This window comes from Camelus ferus, chromosome 3, assembly GCF_009834535.1.
Source record: "Camelus ferus isolate YT-003-E chromosome 3, BCGSAC_Cfer_1.0, whole genome shotgun sequence".
Taxonomy (NCBI): Eukaryota; Metazoa; Chordata; class Mammalia; order Artiodactyla; family Camelidae; genus Camelus; species Camelus ferus.
The window spans coordinates 35,399,550-35,418,030 of NC_045698.1; the positions used below are offsets into that span (position 1 = coordinate 35,399,550).

An 18,481-nucleotide genomic window follows, 5' to 3' on the forward strand; every position below is an offset into this window, starting at 1 on the left:
AAGGGAAAGATTTATTTCTAAATTGTCCCTACTTTAATAATTAGAGATAAGGTACTGACCATATCTTGGTAGAATTACCTGTATTTGCAAGCAGACGACTCTGCCGACCAGGTTCATTAATTTCATATGAAATAGTTATATGGAAATCTTCAGGGCCTAGAACTGCTGGGGGAGAGGATGCCGTGAACATGAAAGAGTCTTCCGCAGTCCAGCCTGTGTTTTCCCAGTCCACATGCTGGTAAAATATCAGCTGTTCACTGACCTGGCCAGACAGTAAGAAGAATCAGCCTCTGGCTTCAGGGATAACATAAGGATTAACATACATCCTAATTGGAAGAGATACATGTCTTTTCAGGGTTATTGTACTTATACTCAAAGTATTGCACATTTCCATGCAAATGCAGGAACACTACAAGTGTGGTAATTTATTTTTCAAACCTAGATGATTCCATTACCAAAATGATCTACTTATCAGAGAAAGAAAAGCACGCTGATTTTGGGGATGATTAATGCCTAAGGTATTTATATTATAAAAAGTTTATAATGAAACTTCACTTCCATGTCAGACATTAGTAATTACCAACTCTAAACCAATCTTGTTCCAAATATACTCCTACCCACTTTTCTGCCCAATAGGCTATTTTGAAGCAAATCACTGACATCGTATCATCTGTAAATGCTCTAGTAAGTATTGGCAAAAGATGACTCTTTTCAAATATCCACTTAGTGTTCAACTATCCCTGGTAGTCTAGTACATGTCTATATATATATAGTTGCTTTGTTTAAGTCAGGATCTAAATCTACACCTCACATTTGTTTGGTCCTTCTCACAAGTTTCTCTTAATCTATAGGTTCCCCTTCTCTAATTTTTTTCTTGTAATTTATTTGTTTATTTGTTGAAGAAATTGGGTTGTCTTTTAGAGTTTCCTACATTCAGGATTTTGCTGATTGTATCAACAAGGTGTTGTTTAATATGTTCCTTTGGCCCCTATTTTCCTGTATACTAGTAGGTAAATCTAGAGGCTTAATAAGAATCAGGTTCAATTTTTTGGTAAGAATGTTTTACATACTGTATATTTCCTCTTGTGTCACATCACAGGCACATAATGCTGGGTTGCTTCTCTTTGGGGTATGTTAAGATTGATAGGTGGCTCTAAGTGTTGCCAGATTGCTCCATCTATCTTGAACTATCAATCAATTGTTTTACAGACTCATTGATACAATTGCCTAAACCCATTACTTTTGCAATGGCAAAACTTTGATATTATTCACTTTATCATTCCTTCATTCATATCTGGAATTCTTCTATAAAGAACTTTCTCTTACCAGATATTTGGTTACACTGATACACAGTACATGCAGGGAAGACAGGATAAATGTTTGATTCTTTCCCTTTGTATATCATTTTTCAGAAGAGTGAGTCTCCTAGCTCCAATCTCCAAACATTGGCATTGGTTTTGTTTTGTTTGTTTAAGAATCATTATTCTATCTCATGAATTTTAATATATGATGTATTTCATTCCCCTGCAAGTATTGTTCTCATTGATGTTCAAATTTTCCCAGCTTGATTAATATATTTTTCAAGATTTAATCTAAGCCCCTAATGTTTGTGACCTATCTATCAACATCCTTCCTAACTCAACTGATGGAGATGGGTTCCACTCGGTGTTTTGTCCAGATACCATGTGGACAGTCCTTCCTCCAAAAACAGTGATTGAACATTCAAAAACTGTAACCATAGAAGGGAAGTCTAGAAATAAAATATTCAACCCTTAATTCTTTTAAGTTACATCTTTTCTGAACTGCTATCTATCATAGTATCTGATCTTAGAGGTAGGTTCTGCCAAAGTACTTGAGTGTCCATGTCAAAAGGGCTTAGGATAAATTATCATATAATTTACAGAGCAGTTGAGTCTATTTCATCAGTCAGTATTTGGAAATATAGTCCTTCATATCTGCAGGTTCCACATCCACAGATTCAACCAACCATGGATCAAAAATATTTGGGAAAAAAATTCCAGAAATTCCAAAAAGCAAAACTGGAATTTGCTGCATACTGACAACTATTTACATAGCATTTACATTGTATTTACAACTATTTGTATAGCATTTATATTGTATTAGGTATTGCAAGTAATCTAGAAATGATTTGAAGTATGTAGGAGGATGTACATAGGTTATATGCAAATACTACTGCATTTTATATAAAGCATCCTAGGATTTTAGTATCCACAGTATCCTGGAACCGATCCCCAACAGATACGTAGGGATGACTGTACTGTATTAATTAACAGAGTGATTAGTTTGTGATGAGTTGCTTCAATTCTCTGCCCATTACAGTGGACATATCTAGAACCACAAAGGCTTTTGGCTAGTGAGTTTTCATGGAATGAAAGATCTCTGTTTCCAGAGTGACCAAAACTGTTGATGAGGAGTTTTTTGTTTCTCATCCTATTCAATGATAAAGCAAGGAAGTGCTGTCACTTGGGGATTTTAAGTCGGGAGAAGAAAATATCATCTCTCAATATTTCCTCACGAAAGAAGCAAGGTTATGCCTGAGAAGCTGGAATTTCTCCAAAGATAGTAATATTTGGTACTAACTAGTGACTTAATTCCTCAGAAGTTCCTGGGGAATAAAGTCAGTTTTATTTAGTAGATCTACGATTTCTATTCCTAGCTTAAGATTTATGACAAAAGACTAGTCATAAATATATTCCTCCTCTGACACAAGTGAACTTATTTACAAAATAGAAGCAGACTCATAGACATAGAAAGCAAACTTAATGGTTACCAGCAGGGAAACGGGGTGAAGAGGGATAAATTGGGAGTTCAGGATTTGCAGATACTACCTACCATATATAAACATTTATAAAATAGATAAACAACAAGGTTCTATTGTTTAGCACAGAGGAACTATTTTTGGTAATAGCCTATAATGAAAAATAATATGAAAAGGAATATATGTATATGTACAACTGAGTCACTATGCTATCTACCAGAAATTAACACAGTGTTGTAAATCAACTATACTTCCATTTTAAAAAAAGAAAGCCCTCTGCCAAAATATAGTCCTTCTCCCAGAAGCAGGTGATTGTGATATGGATTTTAGACCAGAGAACAGTCCCTAAAAGGTTCCCATTCTGCTTGAGAGATATAATATTACAAGGTAAAAGAAATCCAGTTTCTTAATATTACAAGTACCAGTCTATTAACCAGGAGGAAAGGTTTTCTTAGATATAGGTCATTTGTGTCCATTGCTTCTTTGGTGTAAGTGAAAATTAGCTTCCCTGAAAAATACATAACAAGTTAGTAGAATAATCTAAGATCTTCTGGTGTCTACTGCATGGAGAATGATTGTCCCAGGGAAAGAACGGTTCTTATAGATGGGAAGAGTTGAGATGAAGGTCAGAAATCTCCTGAAGGAAGTAACTGGAAAAGAGTCTTAAACATAGTTTTGTATTTCAGGAGCCTACTGGAGAAGAGGTCTGTTAGAGGTTTCATTTTTGAAAAGGCATTTCAAGAGTGAGAAATTGTGAATAACAAATTGACTTATTTTATACTGGAGAGTGAGAGAGAACTGAATTAGATTCATCTTGAGTGTCGAGCTTTAAGACCAGAGAGCAGGTAGTTGAAAGTGCTGAGCTAGAAGTCAAAGGGAGTAAGGATGCTTGTGGAATGTCAACTCGCCAGTCATGCTATCAAACAGGTTAAGAGGCTTGAGGTGAACAGAGTCTCTAACGTTGAGAAAACAGCTTTAGCTTCATCAGCATTAAGAGTCAGATTCTAAGGGGTGTGTGTGTGTGTGTGTGTGTGTGTGTGTGTGAGTGTGTGTGTTGGGAGAGGGCCAGGAAAGGGAGAATAAGACCAAGACTTTATGAGAAAAAGTGTAGGGTCAACCTGAGGAGAAAAGGTTCTCAGAAGAAGAGATTAGGAATTATTTGTTACCTCAAATAGAAAGAAAGCTTAGGAACAACTTCCAACAGCTCTGCATATTTCCACTGTGTTAAATATAGACAGATAAGCCATTTAGCTGAATACCTGGGCTCTGGGATTAAGGAGAAGAGAGAGGCCGTGTTTTTATTTCCTATGGATTTAGATTAGCTCAGATATGTTCTCTTTTGCAGGTAGTTTTTCAGGAATGTCATTAGAAATTCAATGATGTAGAATTCCAATGTAGAAGGAAAACAGAAAATCAGAAAAATCACCATTTGGCAACCAACATAGTAATAAATGCTTCAGACAAGAATCCTAAGATGGCTGCTAGAACTAGTGAGCTAAACTATGATGAGAAATGGGATATTTAAATAGTTCTAAACTATCTCCTCACAGATACTTATTAATTTCAGTGGGGAAAATAGTACCTTCACAGTGAAGAACCCTGAAAGGCAGCACCTGACCAAGTGATGAGAGAAAACATCATCAGAGATAGGGCAAAGTGGGCACCAGGCGTCCTGACATGAAGCTCTGGGAAGAAGCCAGCATCTCTTGTGGCATTGCTGCCCAAAGTGTACGACCTATGTCATGAGCAAACATCAGATAAAGCCAAACTGAAGGGCATCCTACAAATAATTGGCCTACTCACTTCAACAAATGGCAAGGTCACTAAAGTAAATGTGAGTGCAGAGTGGTTCCAGATTCAAGGAGACTAAAGGCACCTGACAACGAAACACTGTATTTTCTGCTGTGGGTTTCTTCTCTTTTGCTATAGAAGACAGTCATTGAAACAACTTATGAAATTTGACTAAGGCCTATAGATTATATAATAGCATTGTATTGATGTTAATCTCATGCTTTTGAAAATTATACTGTGGCTATATAAGAGAATGGCCCTTGCTTTTAGGAAATGTACAGAGCTAAATATAGAGGTACTAAATATAGAGGTAAATAAATATAAATATATTACTAATTATAGAGGAAAACGGGCATCATGTTGGCAAATGGCTCTCAAAATTTCAAAAGTGTGTGTGTCTGTGTCTATGTCTGTATCTGTCTGTGAAGGGAGAATGATAAAGCAAAGGTAGTTAAAAGGCAGTTAAATGCTAACATTTGGTGACTATGAATGAATATGAGAATTTTTTGTACTCTTTTGCAATTGTTCTGTGAGGCTGAAATTATTTCAAAATAAAAAGTTTTAAAATAATAATAATTTTAAAAAGTAACTCCCCCCCAAAAGCATATCCCATGGTATTTTACTATATTAACTTCAAGAAGGGACCAACAGTCCCTTTTCTCTGATGACTCAGTATGTGCAGAATGCGGGAAGGAACCCACAAATGCCTTGGGCACTCTAAAATCAAGAAGTGGCCATTTCCTAACCCAACACAGTCCCCCTCAACTCCACCCCCAACTTGGTTCATTTCTATAGGACTTCAGTGAGGCTGTATTCCTACCTGATCTATGAATGGGTGGCTATGTGGTTCCAAATCCTAGACATTCTCAGACCAGTGCTTTCACTTGAAGGGACAATAGATAACATCCCTTGGATCTCTGAGATCTAAATCTTCTGGCTCTTATATCCTTGATTCCTATAAAACCACAAAGAAAAATATTTATCAGAGGCCAAAGAGACAGATTGGGCTCCAAGAAGGTCAGGGGCCCTACTGACTGTTCTGTGATGAGTTAAACTTTACAACTGAGAGGCTGCTGAGATGTGCAGAGAAGTTGGGATTTTAGGAAACTCTTCTCCCTCCCCCTAGTCACACAGCTAGTTGGGAGCAGAGCTGTGACCAAAAGCTAGATCTCCAGGCTTGTGGATAGGAGCTCTTTCTTCTAGAGCACTTTACCAGAGCCTCTTTGGCTCCAACTGCCTGAATTACTACCCTTCTTCCTCTAAAAAGGAAAAGAACATTCATTAATATAAAAATAGAAGCAGAGGAGTATAGTAGAATTTGAACCTTAGATTGATCAGAACTAAATTCAAATATAAATGCTACCAACTGTCAGTTCTGTGGCTTTTATGCAAGTCTTTTAATCTCTCTGAGCCTCTATTTCTGCATTAAAATATAGAATACTGTTTCACTTGTAGATTCGCATTTGACCTCACTGGTCTATGGCCATATCAATGTTCAAAACGGCAGGCTCTGGGCATTTCTAGGTCTTTCAAGAAAGGATCTAAGTCCTCACTAAGCAATTCCTTACAGGTGGAAGGCTATACTCATTTTTTATAGTGAATCATGGTATGAGAATATTAAGTGATCAGAATGTTCTAAAACAGTCCTAATAAAATAAATATTTTCCCATAAAACAAAGGAATTTGTAGGCTGGAATCTTGGCACACATTTCAGAAGCTTACTTCTAGTCACTTTATAAGTAAGTATTAGTTCACCATTCTACACTTGGCATTTCAATAAATATTTGTTTAATGAACAAATAAACTATTTAAAAAGTGCTTTACAAAATTTAATTATAAAGCATATATTTATATCATGAAGTAGTAGAAATAAGGCAATCCAAGACATTTCTTTCCCATTTATTTAACAAAAACAAATGGACAGTATCTAACTTTCATTGTGCCCTAAATATATGCCAGGCACTCTGCTAAGCACATTATGTAACTCCTTTTATTTAATTGTGTTTTAGAGGGAATTATTATGTCCATTTTACAGATTTAAAAAAACCAAGGCTCAGATAATTTAAATAATTCACTGTAGCCAACAGGTGAAAGATTCTAGTTTTTAATCTAGTCGCATGTGACTCCAGAATTCATGCTTTTTCCATTACACTTGTACCTATGTGTGAAAAGCTCAAGAAGACTCTAGTCAAGAAATTCACAAGAGATGCTCTCCAACCCCAAATGTCTAGTAATATGCGAAGTTGGTAGGTATGTACTGGGGTAGGCAAACACCATTTTGTGGTCTGGCATGTCTAAGACACAGTCACTACTGCCCAGAGCTTGTAAGGTTTCAAAGAAATAGCTCTACATACTGTATCTACTACAAATGGCAAGTTAAGGGAAGGTTGTATCCCAGTTACATACTACTACCATTATAGATCTGATAGACTTTCTCAGAGGACATTAAGGGAAAGAGGGTAGGATGGAGGGAAAAAAGAGTTTCCACCTGGCTCCAGGCTAAGGGAAATTCCTGTCTGGGCCCCTAGGTGACTAGCAGATACCTACTTTCTTAAGGCTAAGCTTTTTAAACCTACAGGCAGAGAGTTCAGGGTCACTATGAGTGTCCTAGGATGAACCCAAGAATGAAGCAGGAGCTCTGATACATCATGCTTGGTGGAGTCAACCACAGTATAGAATCTGATGATTTTTTTCCCTAAAATCATGTGGACAGTCCACAGATCCACAAAAGCACATGTGGACAGGACTAAATGTTAGAGAATAACACTGTCAAGCTTGGCCAAAAGGCAGGGCTAGAAAGCTCTGGGTTATATCTTCAGTCTGAGGTTCTTTCTAGCTCCTCATGATTCTCATAAGAAAACCAGAGCATGAGTCCTTTACACTGAGCTTTCCCACAGTGGGGCCTAAAAGTCAATCACAGCTTTGAAATTCCCACTGGAGAAGAGAGTAACCAAATTATCTCAGGGTCAGCTGAGAGAAGTGGATGGAGAAGGGGGACATGTAGGCCACTTGCTTGATTCTCCACAACTTGATGGCTTTGCCAAAGGTCCAAGTCTATGGGTAGGACAATGATTGGCCAGAAGGAGCAAAGGAAAGGTAACTGGCCAAAAAAATCTCTGTCTTGGGTAGACATTCATGGGGAAAGGAGACTGCAGAAAGCGAAACAGTTCAAAAAGGTAAAGTCTCTGAGGTTCCATGTAGGTTGACCAAAAAGTCCTAAAAACTAAGATTTGGAAGACAACAAGCTCCTGTGCTCCTGAAGGATGAGCTTGGAGAAATGACTCCTCTCTATGTGCCCTTTCTTATTTTCACCAGGACGGACACCACTATGTTTGCAGAGAGCAGCCAGGCCTGCAGGGTTCAAGGTTCCCAGAAGAGGTCAGAAATCCAGGGTACCACAGCATAGAGGGTGCCCAGTGCTCAGACTAAACAAAGTGAGACTGGGGTAAGTCCCAGGAGTGATTCTCCTCAGTGGAAATGGATAGAAGAGACATTTTAGGAAGCTTAAGTTCCTAAATGTTGATATCTGGAAATCTCCAGCAAGAAATGGGCAACTGAAAACCAGGTCCAAATAATTATCCATGCCTCTCCATGACTGGGTCAGTCTCTGCATAAAAATATTAGAACAAAAAGCTTTTCAATATATCCATCTACAGCCTTACCTGGCAGAGAGGTCTAAATCCACATTTATATAGAAGCAGACATAGATACTCACGGGCCTTATACCATTACAAGCATGGAGCCCTTTAATAAAACTACCAAATGAGATCATATAAAAGGTGGTTCATTATGAAAGAACAGAACGTAGTACGGGACATCTTGCTTTTGCTATATGAGTGTGGTAGACTAAAAGTGCCCACCAAAGATATCAGGTCCAAATCTCTTGAACTTGTGAATGTTACCTTATATGGCAAAGACTTTGCAGATGTGACTAAGTTAAGGATCCTAAGATTAGAAGAGTATCCTGGATTATCCAGGTGGGCCCTAACTGCAATCACATACATCCTTACAAGAGGGAGGCAGAGGAATATATGAAACAGAAAGAAGAGGAGAAGGCAATGTGACCATGGAGGCAGAGATTGGAGTGATGCGGCCACGTGCCAGGAAATGCTGGCAGCCACCAGAAGCTTGGAAGAGGCAAGGAAGGAGTTCTCCCCTAGAGCCTCCAGAGGGAGCACAGCCCTGCTGATACCTGGATTTTAGCCCAGTGAAATGGAGTTCCAACTTCTGGCCTCCAAAACTATGAGATAATACATTTCTGCTGTTTTAAGCAACCAAGTTTGTGATAATTTATGACAGCAGCCTTAGAAAATTAATACAAGGAGAAAGGATAAACCACAGCCACTGAAATGGGAATTAGTTCTGTTTGCTTTTTCAAAGAAAGAGCCTGGGGTGGGGAGGGTATAGCTCAGTGGTAGAGTCCATGCCTAGCATGCACAAGGTCCTAGGTCCAAACCCCAGTACCTCCATTAAATAAATGAATAAACCTAATTACCTCCTCCCCAAATTAATTAAAAAAAATAAAAATTAAAAAAGAAAAAACAAAGAAAGAGCCAACAGTTTAAGAGAAAGAAAACATTTTTAGTTATTCAAAGCCATTGGACCAGGACCCATCAGCCAATTTCCAGTTTGAACAATGAATAGGTGCCTAAGTACACAATACAATAATTTCTACACATGGAAAAATATGCTAGCGCATAATTCATTGAACTGTAGTGGCCAAAAAAACAAAAAGCTGGTGGAAAATGTTCAAAATGACTACTGAGTCTAGCTGCCATTGAGCTTGTCACTAAAGAGACCCCAAGAAAGCAGAGCTGGGGTGGAGCAGGAGTGATCACTAACACAAAGAAACTGATCCTTCCTTGCTCAGAAGATTAAAGGGCCAAAGTTTAATGATCCCACTGTACTCTCCATCAAGTTGTAATAAATTAATAGAAACTATCATGTGGGAAATGTGTTCACAGTTTCTTCAAATGTAAGTGTTGTCTTGAGCAAGAAACCCAGACTCTGGAAGAAGTAATTAGACAAAATTCATAACCCAGAATCGATTGTATTATTTTCTCAGTGTGGTCCTGGAAACCTGCGTCTGTGTTGCAGCAGCAAGCAAAGACTAAGACCAGTGATCTTCCACCCACAACAGCACAATGGCTAAAATGCAATTACTGGCTTTATGGAAAAGATAAAAGGCCAAGTGTCATAAACCTCAAAACCAGAACACTTTGCTTTTTAATGATTCTAAGTTATCTAACAAGCTCTGGAATGAAAATCACTCTATTAGACTTGTGCTCTACTTGGAAGAGATTAGTGCTTTAGAGACTTCATTTCTTACTTTGTTTATATGTCCTTTGAAATAAACAATAATTTCTCTAAATTTGTAAAAAGCTTTCATTTTATTTTAAAATTTGATTATTCACCTTCTCTTGTGTATTAATTCTTCAGGATACAAGAATTTCAGCACAAGTTTTTGTGGTTTAGCTTTTCCCATTTAAGCAGATGCAATATTATGGTGAAAAACAAGAATGTTACTTGTTTATCTTGGTCAGTTGACATGGTATGGTTTGAAAATCATGAATTTATTCCAGGATAAGAAAATATTTTGACCTATAACATAACAAATGCTTTCCCTACAATTACTTTGCCAAAGTATGATATTAAGCATAATGGAGAGGGTCTAGATTTCTTTCACAAGCTGTAACCAACAGAGCCACTGATTAAAATGGTCATTTTTGCTTATCCATCAAAAGTAAGAATGGGTGTAGGTTTTATATGCAAATGACATGGTGTTTTTGTCTCCCCCAGCGTAGGGTGGTAGAGGGCTGGAAAGAATTTAGTCCTTTAAGGTAAAGGTGTGAAAGAGGACTAAACCATTAGCTGCCTAAAACACTCTCACAGTTAGACACGTAGCAGGTTATGGGCTGGAACTGACTCTTGAAATTAGAAAAACTGGCCTAGAAAGTAAAAAGCAATTGAAGCCATTTGATTGTGTGACTATGGCTGAACAGTTCTGACCTCCCTACTGAAATTGTTTCCTCTTTAATATCTCTTTTTACCAACCAGATTGAAGAGGACTAATCAAAGCACAAAATATGGGCTCAATAAATGTCCTTGTTCAGTAATTTCAGAGAAAAGGTTTTGATCATCTCCAAAACCTGTCCCACCCTTTCTTTTACTTTCCAAAATGTTCTAGGAATAAATCTGAGCCACCATAAAATGGCTGAGAGTTGACCAAGGTTGACAGAGGCGCTAAAACGTCTTATTTTAGAAAAAGATTCACATTTCATTTGCATGTGAAGAAGGAGACAGGATCTGGAAAGAGGAAAGCCTGGGAGATAAATAGTAAGTTTCTTCCTCTTCCCAAGGCACAAATTAAAATGTGCACTTTTGAATACACAAGCTGAACAGAGTTGGAATGCCTTCAGATGAATACCAATTGTACTGAATTTATTGATGATGACCTATTCTTTTTCAATATTAATTTTCTGCTTTAATGTTTTCTAATTTTGTTTTCACAGTAAGCATGAGTTATTGTTGTGCTCAAAAAAGCACACACAGTAGAAGAGCCAGGGTTAGCGTTTGAGTTTATATCCTTGCAGTTTCCTCTGCACACTCTCTCCTCTGCCCACATTATCCATGTCCTTTATGAATACTGAAGTGGAAGAGAGGCTATTTCGATGAAATTTATTCTTAGAAATTTAGAAATTTAGCCAAACATACCCTGCAAAACCACCTTTGTACAGCAGCTCTCAGCTGCTCTGGTGAGGAGTTCTTCCACGGGGTCCTCCTTGCTCTGACCCTCTAGGGTGGGATCTTTGGAGCTGCCCCAGCCCCAGGCCTCATTCTGCCTCCAGCCTGTGCTCTGCCCAAGGATGAAGGGCTGCTGGATCCAAGCATGAGGCCCCCTGACATTTTCCTCAGTCCCCTCCTCTCATCATCACTCAGGGAATTGTATTCTAGAACACCAGGGACTCTTCCACAAAGGGAAACAGTGAGCAGGTTATAGGGTGAAGCAAGTATCATTTTCTCCTAATGACCTCATTTCCATTCATTAAAGCACTGCAGCACATTAGGGTAAACGCAGCAGCCAATTCCAGTGTCCCAGAAAATTGCCTGCCCTGTAAAATTAGTCCTTTGGTTACTATGAGAGGAAAGGAACCTCTCACACTTCCAAGGACAAAAAGATAATCATAACAGCCTTAGCTATGATTTATTTAAAGTCTGCTACCTGTTGGGCAGAGTGCTAAGTGCTTTGTTTTCATTTTCTGTGTTAATTCATTACAAACTCCAAGAGGAAAATATAGCCTAGGGGATAAGAGCACAACCTAAGAGTCAAGACACTGGTTCAAATCCTGCCTCTGCCACTTCTGAGCTGTGCTGTGCAGCTGTGGGCAAATTGCTTAACTTCCCTGTGCTTTAGGATCCCCGCCTGTAGAGTAAGATAATGAGCATATAGAAGAAAGCTTAGAATGGTGCTTGGGATATGGGGAATGTTCAAAATGGTTTCAGTTATCATTACTACTATTTGCCCCCATTTTACAGACAAGGAAACTGAGGTTTAAAAGATATGTCATTTGCCCTTACTCACAGAGCTAATCCAGACCTTCTGACTTTAGAGACCAAGGCACTGTCCTCAGTCATAAGAAATCAGCAGTGGATCAAGGAGCAGCAACAGGGCACCCGATTCCTAAATTACATGCTGTCTCCACACTCACACAGCAAAGACAGAGTGTGGGCTGCTGTGCTGAATTTCTGCAGACTCTAAATATATCTTCTATGCTACTTTGGGGAGACGGGAATTGTCATGTTTAGGAGGGTACTTGCATAAAATGCCTGATAGACAGTCTGATGCCTTATACACAACAAAAGGAGCTCTGCTTTGTCCTGTGAGTCAAAGCCCTGCACTAGGCCCCTGGCTTGGTGGGTGCATGCTTTAGGGAGGAAAGGGCTGTGTGTGGTGAGATACTCTCCTGGTCCAATCAAGGAGAACAAACTCCTGTCTCACCACACCTGACTTGTGACATCGCCCAACTTTGCTTCCAGCCTGCAGCCTGCCCCTGCCTTCATGAGGATCAACAGCTGGGTCTAATGCCCCTCATCCAAGACACCACTGTGCAAGCCCCTTACAAACCTCAGCGCCAATGTAACACATAATCCACAGACTAATGTTTGCCATTATTGATGCGTTTTCTTGATACTTGCCTCCTGGTTCATAAAGTAGAAGGAATAATGGGAGGAAAAAAAATACCTTAAAATAATTGGATTTGTATCAATCAAGACTTTGTGGAGCTATAACTAGCTTGGAGTTTTAATTCCTGTTTACAAATGTGTTGTCTTGTGAAGGTGGTTTGTTTTTACAAGAAAATGCACTCTTTGTATTAAAAACAGTTTTCCGATTACCAGGCTAGCCCACCAAGGTGGACTGTTCTATTGTTCCAGTGCCTCCTCCCTATGAGATGGTTATCCTTCCCCACCCCACTGACATCAGGCTTGCTCACAGGACATTCTTTAGTCAATGAGATGAGAACAGTGATACACAGCACTTCTGAACATAAACTTTAGGAGTTTTTTCATGGTTCCACCATCACTTCTTTTCCCTCTGCTGCAAACACAGCAATGCCCAAGAAAGGGGTTGCTCCTTCAACTTGGACCCTGGAATAAAGGAGAGATGTAGAGCAGACCCACAGCCAACCCACAGGCCGTGTGCAATATATGTAAGAAATAAGCTTATAAGTCATTGAGATTGGGAAGTTGTTTGTTACTGTAGCATAACCCAGTGGATCTTGGCTACCTACCCACTAAAACCTATTTAGATCATATTAATCTGAAATATTATATATTTGCAATGAAAGGTAGTAGAAACTAGTGCTTGCAATGATCACCATCAAAAAAATTTTTTTAAAGATCTAGGACTAGAGTCAATCCATCTTTATATGGCTGATAAAATTCTTACTGGTATTCAAAATGTAAACTGAACCTGGGCAAGTTTTGATGCCTTTGGGCACATTAAGCTCCCTCACAGAATATAGTTTTCTCCTAACTACTTTTTCTTCCTTCAGAGTGCATCTGTGAACTAGAGAATTGATACTTCCTCTTTTCAATGTCACTGTCAGAACTTTTGCTGACCTTGTGATCCGTTCCCTTAAATGCATCCCAGACAAAGGCGATTGCAAAGCATAAGCTGAATTCAATTTGGCCACATCACACTGTAGAAAAATGACTCAATGGTTAAAGGCAGACATGTGGTTCACTTTTGCTTCCTCTAAACTTGACTTCAGATTTTTTTATTCCTTAGTCACGTAAAGCTATAGCCAGATCAGCTATCAGTTCCCTGTACACACTGCTTAACAATGGAAAAAGAAAGTTGAATGGCAAGCAAGAAAAATTACATTCAAGAAGACCATTTGGAAATGTAGACTTTTAGAAAATGAAATTACATATAGGCAAACAAGACCAGTCAGTCAGATTCCTAGACTGGGATTTCAAAATGTAGACTAGATAAACAAGATTATACTGTATAGCACAGGGAAATGTATACAAGATCTTATGGTAGCTCACAGCGAAAAAAATGTGACAATGAATATATATATATGTTCATGTATAACTGAAAAATTGTGCTCTACACTGGAATTTGACACAACATTGTAAAATGACTAACGCAATAAAAAATGTTAAAAAAAAATCAAAAGATTTGAAGGCTTATGCATGTAAATAAAAAGGTGTGTGGATGGTGGTGGTGGTAAAGTATCAGTGAGGTTGAAAACAGACAGCTCTGGGTGCAGATTAAATACACACACCTTACATATGTACATGTTTATATACACACATATAACTGTGATAGATGAAATTATATATATAATTTTATATATTAAACATAAATGTACATAGATATATCCTGCAGGATTTATCTGGAGTACCTGCAGCTTTGCTTTGGGTTTCCTTTTAAATTCATCTTTAGTGAAAAAGGATCCTTTCTTATTTCTTAGATACAGGATATGAATTTGCTTAGTGTCTTCTGACAGTTGGGTCCCATCCTGTATTCACTATAAAGTGTCCAGTTTTAAAAACAGCACAGCTGGAATGAGTAATTGCCTGGGCAAAGGGGCACGTCTGCTTGGTTTAACAGGATGAAGACAAGTGAGGGGACTGCCCTGGAGAGACGCCCAGCCCTACCCAGCTGCATGGACAGACGTCAGGACTCACCAGCTTCTGTGTAAACACGGAAACATCCTCTGTGCTGTTGTCAGAATTTACTCGCACCAGCCTCCCAAGTCTAGGGGAACTTACAACCGTAAAAGTAATAGTTCTGTTTCCTGCACTGTCCACATCATTGGTCACAGCTCTCAGGTCATGAGATGAAAGGGGCTTCCTGGAACCTAAGTGAAGATTAAAACGTGCATGTAAGTATAAAGCATATGAGGGCTGCAGTTAATGAAATGATCTTTTATAGACCCTTGAAAACTCTGGAAAATAAGTGGTTATGTACGAAGGACTGGCTAGCTCTAACTTGAAGCTGGGCTGTATGGGGCTAGTGATCTGTGAGGCATCTGTGGACTTGCTTTGCTACTGGTGCTGGAGATGAAGGAAGAAAATCCCATGAAATGGTCCCTCAGCCCCCATAGTCCTACATGTCTCCCTGATCCCAAGAGAAAGAAGGCAATGCCAGGTGCGTGGCACCCAGCTGGGCTCCGAGCGGAGGAAAGGGAAGCCCACCCTGTGCATAGAGAGAACAGGAGACAGCTCCCTCCCCTGGAAGGACAGACATGTCCTGGCCTGACAGTGGCTGCAGATGCTCAATGGAGTGTCCATCTGTGGACACCTCGGGGAGAGGCTGGCTCTGGAACAAACATGAGCCGTTTCCAGAGGACCCCCAGGCGGGCTGCATGGACAATGTGGGATGGGAAGGGCCTGTGTGGATGTCAAGGGGAGAAGAACCTGTGACGTGTGGGTCTGTGCGCTAATGTGACTTCATTGACAACCGGAGGCCAGAGAGACTCAGGAATATTCAAGTTAGAGCAATGGTTCTCAAATGCTTTGCAGTGAAGGATCAGTGTTTCTCCCCCAGTCCACTGTGGAGCAATAATCTTATAAAATATGATAAAATGTTGCAGCAATGTCAAGTTGCTATAAAAATTTCTAAACATTTCCTTTCACTTTCTGTTCTTACCAGTTCAAAGACCAGGGGGTCTGTAGACCACAATTTAAGGAACATAGGGCTAGAGTACATATCCCTTTACTTTGCAGGGTTTGGGGGATATCCCCAACTTGACAGTATGGCAGACCTGAAAGAGATTTATGTGGTCATCCTGGCCCAGAATTTCACCTTCTTTTTTCTGTTTTAGCCCTTGCTAAAGGGCTTTAGCAATAGGCCTTGCACAGGGTAGCTCTTGGAGCTGGCACTTTATAAATTGTTTATGAAATTGAGTCAATCACCCAGTAATAACCAGCCTCCTGAATGACATCCATTTTGCTTTCCTTAGTCATTGTAGCCTTGGAGAGCCAGGGCCATCAACTGCAGTGTTTAAACCACATTAGGTGCTTAAAAGCAGGACCTTAACAACAGCTAACACAGGGGGAAGCCAGCTTTGGGTAAGATTTTCAAACATGCAAAGATTGTTCTGAGCCTTCAGTTTAGAGGCTCCCTTTAAAATATCTGACAATAAAAACAAAAATAAACAAGTAGGACTACATCTGGTCAGCAAAGGAAACCATCAACAAAATGAGAAGGCAACTTATGGAATGGTAAAAAATATTTGCAAACCACATATCTGGGGGGGGGGGTGTCAATATCCAAAATATACAAGGATCTCATACAACTCAATAGCAAAAAAAAAAAAAAAAAAAAAAAAAAAAAAAAAAATCAAATAGCCCAATTAAGAAATGAGCAAAGGACCCGAATAGACATTTTTCCAAAGAAGACATACAACTAGGCAACAGACACATGAAAAGGTGCTCATCATCACTAATCATCAGGGAAATGGAAATCAAAACCACAGTGAAACATCACCTTACACCCATTAGGATGTCCATTATCAAAGACATGAAATAACAAATGCTAGTGAGGATTGTGGAGAAAAGGGAACCCTTATGCACTGTTAGTGGGAATGTAAGTTGGTGTAGCCACTATGGAAAAAAGTATGGAGGTTCCTTAAGAAATTAAAAATAGAACTACCCCATGATACAGCAATCTCACTTCTGAGTATGTATCCAAAGGAAGCAAAACCATTATCTCAAAGAGAAATCTATACTCCAATGTTTATTGAAGCATTATTCACAATAGCCAAGGTATAGAAACAACTTAAGTTTCCATCAATGGATGAATGGGTCAAGAAAATGTTGTAAAATGTAATACACACACCCACACAGACACACATACATACACACATACATACATACATACATACGTACCCAATGGAATATTATTCAGCCTTAAAAGGAAGAAAAGCTTGTCACTTGCAACAACTTGGGTAGACCTGGAAGGCATTATGCTGAGTGAAACAAGCCAGACAGAGGAAGACAAATACTGTGTAGTATCACTTATATGTGGGATCTTAAAAAAAAAAAAGTCAAACTCACAAAAACAGAGAGTGGAAAGTGGTTGCCAGGGGCTAGGGGGTGGGGGAAATACGGAGAAATTGGTAAAAGGGTTATAAATTTTCAGTTATAAGATAAATAAGGTCTGAGGATCTAATGTGTAACATGGTGACTACAGTTAACCACACTGTATTATATAATTGAAATTTACTAAAAGAAAAGAACTAAAATGTTCTCACCAAAAAAAAAAAAAGTAAAAATGTAAAGTGATGAATGTGTTAACTCAGTGGGGGAATCTTTTCACAATGTATACATATATTAAATCATCACGTTGCACACTTCAGATATCTTATAATTTTATTTTTCAATTATACTTCTATAAAGCTGAAAACAAAATAAAATAAAGTAAAATACCCAAGCCCCTGGGCTGGGCACTAACTAGGTCCTGGGGATCCTGTTGGAGAGGTAGGAGTACCTGCAAATAACAGCCTAAAGAACACAGTTCTGTCTCAGATTCAGGATTGCCTTGGTACAGCCGTAGTTGTCACACACAAAAAAGATGCTTTAATAGACCCCCACATTCCTCTTAGTTCTTCTTGCTGCTGGAAATTTTGCAGTCACTGCCACCTTCTGGCTTCTCGAGCTGGGGGCCCAGGATCTAAGGACACCCTGGGGAGGCCAAGAGGAATTGTTCTGTCCCCTTAGTCAATGTTACATAAAGTCGTAACTGAGGCCTATTTTCTATTACCTGCTAAGGTAGGGTCCCCGCTTCTTTTCAGGTGGAGTATGTCTCTTTTGTGTGCAGTCTCTCTGGGCACCCCGACATCCAACTTCTCATCTTCAGTTATCCTTTGGAACTTTTCCCCACTGTGCCTTCTTAATTATTTCCTTCCTATAAAGGATTCTTAACTTTTCATTTATTCCTTCACCCCCAGGATTACTTTTGGCAGGTGGGAGGGTCTCTTTAAAAATCATTTCACTTATCTTAGCCTTTTGGGGTAGAGGACCCATTGGGGAAATATTCCAGGTCAAGAGTGCTTTTCTCTCGGCCAGGGTACATCAATTCCTCATTCCCTGACCAGCCACCTAACCCAGAAAGTCATCTATGGTTTAATTCCCATTCAGCAGTCACCTCGAGCATGCTCAGTCAGCAAGACTAGTTGGCTCCATGTTGCAACTGCCTGATGGGCATCTTTTATCTTCCAGCCCAGTTCACCATGAGCCAAATATTTTCTCCCCCCCCCCAAACTCATTTCATCAGCATTAATATTTTCATCAATGAGCTCCAAACACTTAGTTCGGAAAAGATTTCACTAAGGTCCCATCTAAATATATATTCCATAGAAAAACTGTCCTAGAGGAGTGTGGTAATAAAAGGGTTCT

The 18,481-nt window shown here is 39.2% G+C and overlaps 2 protein-coding genes and 1 long non-coding RNA gene across 9 annotated transcripts in view; 1 reads left to right on the forward strand and 2 right to left on the reverse strand.

Moving 5' to 3' along the window:
- SNX18 (sorting nexin 18) overlaps positions 1 to 9,930 on the forward strand; it is a 233,651-nt gene extending 223,721 nt beyond the window's left edge. The window contains exon 2 of the mRNA XM_032472145.1: positions 9,636 to 9,930. Coding sequence (XP_032328036.1) covers positions 9,636 to 9,883 — 248 coding nt within the window. The 3' untranslated portion in view covers positions 9,884 to 9,930. The remainder of the gene's footprint in view (positions 1 to 9,635) is intronic.
- Positions 1 to 18,481, reverse strand: part of LOC102507081 (chondroitin sulfate proteoglycan 4) — a 64,183-nt gene that overhangs the window by 6,244 nt on the left and 39,458 nt on the right. For all 7 annotated transcript variants that reach the window (XR_004316761.1, XR_004316760.1, XR_004316756.1 and 4 more), the window contains exons 8-9: positions 14,768 to 14,940; positions 79 to 262 (exon numbers count right to left, since the gene is read on the reverse strand). Coding sequence is in view for 1 of the 7 variants with exons in the window: in XM_032472109.1 (XP_032328000.1) it covers positions 79 to 262; positions 14,768 to 14,940 (357 nt within the window). In the remaining 6 variants the exon portion in view is untranslated. The remainder of the gene's footprint in view (positions 1 to 78; positions 263 to 14,767; positions 14,941 to 18,481) is intronic.
- Positions 9,847 to 14,761, reverse strand: LOC116661013. Its single transcript, XR_004316782.1, has 3 exons — positions 14,223 to 14,761; positions 12,168 to 12,174; positions 9,847 to 9,857 (listed from the first exon to the last, which is right to left on the reverse strand). It is a non-coding gene; the product is annotated as an uncharacterized LOC116661013 (long non-coding RNA).